General features: G+C 35.2%; 1 protein-coding gene across 1 annotated transcript; it reads right to left on the bottom strand.

Moving 5' to 3' along the window:
- Positions 1-5,500: 5,500 nt before the first annotated feature.
- Positions 5,501-7,457, bottom strand: LOC132181360 (7-deoxyloganetin glucosyltransferase-like). Its single transcript, XM_059594550.2, has 2 exons — positions 6,871-7,457; positions 5,501-6,769 (listed from the first exon to the last, which is right to left on the bottom strand). Exons 1-2 carry the CDS (start codon positions 7,442-7,444, stop codon positions 5,838-5,840), a joined length of 1,506 nt encoding a protein of 501 aa, XP_059450533.2. The 5' UTR covers positions 7,445-7,457; the 3' UTR covers positions 5,501-5,837.
- Between the last annotated feature and the right edge of the window lie 422 nt (positions 7,458-7,879).

The following is a 7,879-nucleotide window of genomic DNA, read 5'->3' as shown; positions in this document are numbered from 1 at the left end:
GATCTGCTACCTGTGTACTTTCATTGTATCTTCTTATATAATGACCCATTTGATCAATCTAGCTACTCATGACAATTTTGGCTACAATTCCAACATCAGGAAGCATTGAATATCCTTTATGCCCTTTTTGACTTCATCATTTACTTGACAAGCGAGTAAACAGAGGGTGCTCCTTCAAATTAAGACAAAAGTTTTTGTTCAAATTAATTTAGCTGGAAGAATTTCTGACAATTTAGTATATTAAACTCTCGTATGTTTAAAGTACATGTTAAACTTGATACTGAGCCCCACTTTTTTAATTTTTCTGATGGACACTATAAGGAGAATTTGTCTTTTGCTTTGATAGGTATTGTGTTCATTGAACATTCCAATCTATTATGTAATTGCTGGCAAAGATATTGTGTGGAGTAGAGTTGGGGGACCAGGACCTATCAATTCATTTTGGGGGGTACCAGTATAATTTTTTTTTTTTTTTTTTTTTTTTTTTTTTTTTTTTAATTTAATTTAATTTAATTTAATTCCTTAAAATATCTTTTTTGAGGAAGTGAGAGGGGAGGGGGGGACCATGGCCCCAACCGGTCCCCCCTTCCCTCCGTCTCTAAGCAATGTCATTGCAAACGTGTATTAATTATAGAGACTACTTTTTGGAAGCTAACTATAGCAATTTTAATAATCGGTTAGGCAAATTTCAGCCTCCATCTTCGAAAACAACACCCTCGATATCTCCTTCCATCTCTTTCCTCTAAGACTCTGAAAGATCGAATATTCAATAGCATCAATGTAGCATTAATTATATATATATATATATATATATATATATATATATATATATATATATATATATATTGTTGAGACAGTTGTCAACCTTGAGAGCAACTTCATTCAAAGAACGAAAAATGATTAGTAGCGAATATATATATTGTTGAGACAGTTGTCAACCCTGGTAGCAACTTGATTCAAAGCGTGCTAAGAACAAAAAATGATCTGATGCTTGAGTGAGTTTGATTATGACAAGAGCAATAATAATTGAGAGTAATAAGAGTAGGAAATGAATACGTATCTGTATCATAAGATGACTACTCCTTTTATAGAGGCTGTGAATAGGTAAACTCTAGTAGGACTCTCACTTGACTCCCTTGATTCGTGGGAGTGGTTGAAACCCATATTATCCTTTGAGATAATATGAGAGATTTAAGTAGATATGATATTATGTATTTAGTCTCCTTTTGGGAGAGATTTAGTTGGTTGCTCTCTCACTTGGGTTGTTTGGACAGTGATCATGCTCCCTTGATTATAGGGGTATGTGATTCTGCATGCAACAATTTATGAAATCATGCAATTGCATATTTAATTTGTTTAATGCCTGCAAATTATTTAAATAAATGTCAAAATATATTATTATTTTATGCATCTTTTGGCATTATGCCTCTTTATATGCAACATTTGTGATTAATTTTTCAGACTTAATTAATCACATGTCTATACATACTCATATAAGCAAGCATTCAAAAAAAAAAAAAAAAAAAAAGTGTAGATAGAGATGCATAAATACACAAAAGACAAGAAAGAAAATACTCCCTTGAAAAGCTTATGCCCAAGTGCCGATAACACTTGGGGCAAAACATTTCGAGGTACTACTTGGACCCAACAGCTCAAGCAGAATTTCTAATGGATAATTTCGAGTGTTAAAATTCTGATAATGAAACCCCAACTTCGAGAAGCAATAGAGTTGGGGGACGGATACCTATTTTAGATCTAATTATATTGCTATATCCTTGTAGTACTTGTGTAAAATGCAAGATTTACATTCCAATTTGCCGATGGATCTACATAGATCTACGCCCTCCATAGCAAAAAGGTGTCCCTCGGTAGTAGATCTACACTCACCTTCAATCAATCTAAAAGATAAGTTGAATGCTTCTCCCTCTTTTTCATATATATATATATATATATATATATATATATATATATATATATTCAGCCTCATGTTTTCCTCAGATTGGATATTTTTATATATGTGTGCCCCTATTTTCTATTATCAACATAACTACAATCTCTCGTTTGTTGCTCCATTGAATTGTGCACCTCACATAAATGCCCTGAATACGGTATTCATAAGGACCTGTTAGCCATCAATCATATATGGTATATGCCATTGGTCATCAGCAACTACTACTTAATCACTTACCCAAAGACCATCTAAAATCAACTGGTATAGCTCGTGGAAAGTAGAGATTGAGTGCCTTAATTGGCTTAACTCTAAAGCAGCCAACTCAGTGATTTATGTGAACTTTTAAAGCATCATTGTCATGACACCACAGCAGTTGGTTGAAATTGGTTGGGGACTTGCAAATAGCAAGTTCACATTTTTGTAGATAATTAGGCTTGATTCAGTTGTTGGTGAATTAGCGATTTTGCTACCTGAGTTTTTGGAAGAAACTAAAGGAAGATCACTAATTGCAAGTTGGTGCCCTCAAGAGGAAGTGCTTAGCCACTCCTCCATTGGAGGGTTCTTAACTCATTGCGGCTGGAATTCTATAATCGAAAGTGTTTGTGCCGGGGTGCCTATGCTTTGTTGGCCTTTCTTTGGGGATCAGCAAACAAACTGCAAGTATACTTGTAATGAATGGGGCATTGGCATGGAGATTGATAATGGTGCCAAGAGAGGGGAAGTGGAGAAGATTGTGAGAGAGTTGATGGAAGGAAACAAGGGTGAGAAAATGAAGAAAGAGGTCATGGAGTTGAAAAAATTGGCCGAAGAGGCCACTGGTCCACATGGGTCATCAACCATCAACTTAGACAAGTTGTTGAGTGATGTGCTTTTATCAAAATGTTAGATGTTTTACAAGAGACTAGTGATAATAATAAAAAAAGTATCATCATTGAAAAATTTGGGTATATATACTCTGCATCCGTTTGATTGCTGCCCAAGGGTTTGACTTGCTATAGTGTTCATTGGAGAAAATCCAGCTAAATTTAATATGAACATAAATGACATTATGGGGTGTTTATATTTGTTTGTGGGAACTGGGAAGAGATTCATGTGTCATTTAGTTTATTATTGTTTTGTGAGCAGATAAAACGAAAACATTTCCCTACCAATTAAGCCAATCGAAGCAACGAAAGTAGACATTTGCATCTACTCTTGAAGAGAGTATATTCGGAAAGCATAAGCTTTGAGTCTATTTCACCACTTGAGCAGCTTGAGACTTGGATTAGGCTGTATGAGTTTTATAGATTGATGATTTTTTTGTTTTTTTAGTCTATCAAATAATGGATCAGACGAGGAAATGTTAAAGTAATTGTTAAGTGATTAAATTTATTTCTTCCTATCAGTTTAAGCTTTTAGGATAATTGGTAATTTAACATTGTATCAGAACCAAAGGTCTTGGATCGAACCTTGATTCCGTCAATTCATCTCCAATTTAAATTAAATATTTCACGTGTTGGGCCTCACATATTAAAAGACGAGTTTAAGCCCACACGTGAGTGAGAGTGTTAAAGTAATAGTTAAGTGATTAAATTTACCTCTTCCTATCAGCTTAAGCTTTTGAGATAACTGGTAATTTAACAAAAGGATCCTCTCCAATATTGTCCATTTGTTCTTTGGGCAAAATATTTTGGACAAGTATGCCCTCCTAATTACACTAAATGGATGCTCTCCATTTCAAGTGAAATGGAAAGGATCCGTTTTGTCAAAGATGTTCTGTTTGGGTCAACACAACACAACCTATTTATTGTAGGTTGCATCAAGTCAACTCAACATGACATGTTTATCAAATGGGTTGTGTCGTTCACATGCTTATTTAAATGGTTCATGTCAGAGTTAAGGGGTTTGATGCATTTAGCTAAACAGGTTGTGTTAGGGTTGACACTTAATGAGTTGACAAGTCAAGGAGGTCGACCCAAATCCGACACATCAACTCGAATTGCTAGCTCTGAATCAATAGCATAGTCGTACACATATGATGATGCAGTTGATCATACGGCTAATCTTAGACCACAAACGTCTACAAAAGAGAGATAATGAGATCGGAAAATTGCCAAGGGCGCCGACAGAATACCCCTTATGCTTAAGTTACCAAAATGTTTATGGAATCTCTCTAAGAGAGTTATAGTAAGGAGAGAAGTATTACACAAGAATAATGGAGCGAAGTCTATGTACTTGGAATGAGAGACAAATCTAAGGGGGCTTGTGGGACCCCTAGCCCCCTCCACCCCCTCCTAAAAATGGATCAGGATCCCCTCCCATTATTGGGAGAATTGGAGATTTTCCAATTTTCAATCCTAGCCATCTATTTTTATCTAACAGTCCATATAATGCCACGTGTCCCACTTAAATTAAATAATAAAATATTAATTAATTTTTTTAAAAAAATAAAAAATTAAATAATAAAAATTAAATTCAAATAAAAAAAATAAAAAATCAAGATAGGGGGTGGCCGGCCACCCAAGTTTTTTTTTATTTGATTTTAATTTTAATTTTTTTTTAAAAAATTAATTAATATTTTATTATTTAATTTAAGTGGGACACGTGGCATCGTATAGGTTGTTGGATAAAAATGAATGGCCAGGATTAAAAATTGGAGATTCTCCAATTCTCCCAATAATGAGAGGGGATCCTGATCCCCAAAAAAATCTTAAAAAAGGTTTTTTAATCTTTATGATTCAATGGCAGATTTGAAAAAATATAGATAGAGTTGGATAGCATATCCATATGGAGACTACGGCCAACAAGCATGAAACGTGGACCTTGAATCATGGGATTGCTAACTTGTTAGGATGTGCTGACTTAGTGATGAACATGTGAGACGTAGTGGCAATGAAGAAGCTCAACGACTTGTGAAGGAAGTGCTTTTTCTTAGTGATGAATATATTATCTTGGAGGAAGTTCCCCAGTATATCTTTGATATTGTTTCTTTCAAGTGACTCTTAATGAGGTTTATAAATTTATGAGATGCTTCAAGGTCTTCAAAAAAAAAAAAAAATAGAGTGGGTTTGAGGAGAAAATCTTTGTTCAAATAATAAAGAGTATTTACAAAAAAGAAAGAAGATTGGAAGAATGATATGCTTTCCCTTATGTCAAATATTAAAATTTTGAGAGTTAGTTTCCTTCCAAGTTCAAAATAATGATATTTTTCGAATAGAAAATAAAGGAAATTTTCCGAAAAATAATACGCTTGAATCAAAAGGAATAGGCAAGATGTAGAAGCCCTTTGTTGGTCTTATCAGCCACTGTAAGGGATTGTAACTGTGTCTGAGGAGTTGCTCTGTTTTTAATGAAATTTCTTATTATAAAAAAAATAATAAAAAATGTAGAAGTGTTGTAAAATCAAAGGAAATAACAAGACAAAATAAAGAGATTGCAATATGTGAAACTAGTTCTTCAAGAACTATGTATGATTCTTCTATATTTTTGTGTGTTCTACATACAACTCAATTCTCCCTTTTATAGGCATGGAATCATAATGGGAGGTTAAGGAATATGAAAGGGGGAATATGAAACAAAAGGATATATTAATCAATTTATTACATGAATGTTATAGGAATTCTAAAAGATGACATGAATGTGTAGAATTCCAAGAGATGGAACTAAATGGTCATCCACTAAATGCATGAATGCATTCATAACAAGAAGCCCTTTCCAGAGTTTTTTAAATGGAATTATTAGATTTGATAAGTGATGTCATTTATTTTCATATTAAATTTAGTCGGATTTTCTCCCATGAACACTATAGCAAGTCAAACCCTTGGGTAGCAATCAAACGGATGCAGAGTGTACTCAAATTTTTAAATGACTATACTTTTTTCATTTTTATCACTTTCTTCTAAAACATCTATCCTTTTGATAAAAGAACATCATTCACCAACTTGTCTAAGTTGATGGACGAAGACCCATGTGGACTAGTGGCCTCTTCGGCCAATTTTTTCCACTCCATGGCCTTTTTCTTCATTCTCTTACCCTTGTTTCCCTCCATCAACTCTCTTACATTCTTCTCCACATCCCCTCTCTTGGCACCACTACCAATCTGAATGCCAATGCCCCATTCATTACAAGCATACTTACAGTTTGTTTGCTGATCCCCAAAAAATGGACAACAAATCATGGGCACTCCTGCACTAACACTTTCAATAATCGAATTCCACCCGCAGTGAGTTAAGAACCCTCCAATGGATGAGTGGTTAAGCACTTCTTCTTGTGGGCACCAACTAGCAATTAGTCCTCTTCCTTTAGTTTCTTCCATGAACTCAGGTGGCAAGATCGCTGAATCACCAACAACTAAATCAGGCCTAATTATCCACATAAACAAGAACTTGCTATTTGCAAGTCCCCAACCAAACTCAATCAGCTGCTGTGGTGTCATGACAGCAATGCTACCAAAGTTTACATAAATCACTGAGTTGGGTGCCTTAGAGTTAAGCCAATTAAGGCACTCAGTTTCTTCTTTCCACAAACTATACCCAGTTGATTTGAGAGGGTCATTGGGTGAGTGATTAAGTAATAGTTGTTGAGGGCCAATGGCATATACACAAGGAAACATGGGGGAGAGAGCATCCAAAACTTCCTGCTCTAATGTGTCAAATGTGTGAACAACGATTCCTGAAGCTTTAGGAGCTTTCTCTACTACTTCACAGGTCACTTTGCAAACAGGGTCATTTGGATCTGTAGTAATAAAAAAATTTGGGAGATCCCTCAATCGGATACCTCTCATACCTGGAATCCAGTCTATAACTGTGTCTAAAAACCCATTTGTTAAGTAACTCTCATCTGCAAAAAATAATTTTTTTTTTAGTTTGGAAAGTTGTAATCAATAATAATATTAGAGATAATCCATGATGTCAGAAAGGTGTTTCCCTGTTGTGTTATACCTTTAAGGGGTGTGAAGCCTTTTTCCCTAAGACGAGGAAGCTGCATGGCACCCATTAAACTGCAAGCAGCGATCGTGAAGAGCATTACAATAGGGATTCCAAGCTTTTGAGCAACAGTTTGAGTGAATGGCATGAAACCATCTGAGATGATGCAAGTGACTGGAGGATTGTTTGAAGAAGTTGCAGTACTATTGAGTTTGAGGAGGATGTCTGAAAATGGAGCCGAGAAGCTTTCGGAAATGGATTTGCTAATAGCATCAGCGTCTTGGGTAGCGTTGGAATCCGATGGAGGAATGCTGTCTGGAATGGTTTTGAATTGGAAGTCAGGCAACCCATCTAAGGCGTTGGGACCTCCGGATTTCAGAAAACGTTGATGGTTGAACTCTGTGTTCACAAAGGTTATGTGAAAATCTTTGCTGTAGAGAAGCTTTGCAAATTTGAGCATGGCCTTTATGTGGCTTTGAACTGGGCATGGAATACAAACTGCATGAGCCTTTTCAGCTTCTGCTCTCTTTGAATTCATTTCCTTCTCTCTTTCTGCTCTGTGTATATGTATGTTGATATGCTGTTCCATTATGCCTCTCTCATATATATTACTCATAAACTAAGTACTAATAGACGTTGCAATGACGTTACTCATTTGAAGGAGCTAGTAGACAAATTTGTGATGTAAAATGAGTGATCTATATGTATAGGTAGATTGATAAAATGAGTGGTCTATATGTATAGTTAGAATGATAAAATGAGTGATCTATATAGATCACTCATTTTATCAATCTACCTATACATCACAAATTTGTCTACTAGCTCCTTCAAATGAGTAACGTCATTGCAAACGTCTATTAGCACTTAGTTTATATAGATCACTCATTTTATCAATCTACATATACATCACAAATTTGTCTACTAGCTCCTTCAAATGAGTAACGTCATTGCAAACGTCTATTAGCACTTAGTTTATATAGATCACTCATTTTATCAATCTACCTATACATCACAAATTTGTCTA

Source organism: Corylus avellana, chromosome 5, assembly GCF_965113065.1.
Source record: "Corylus avellana chromosome 5, dhCorAvel1.hap1.2, whole genome shotgun sequence".
Taxonomy (NCBI): Eukaryota; Viridiplantae; Streptophyta; class Magnoliopsida; order Fagales; family Betulaceae; genus Corylus; species Corylus avellana.
Note: the sequence above shows the minus strand (reverse complement) of the source record. Positions and strands in the feature narration are given on the sequence as shown.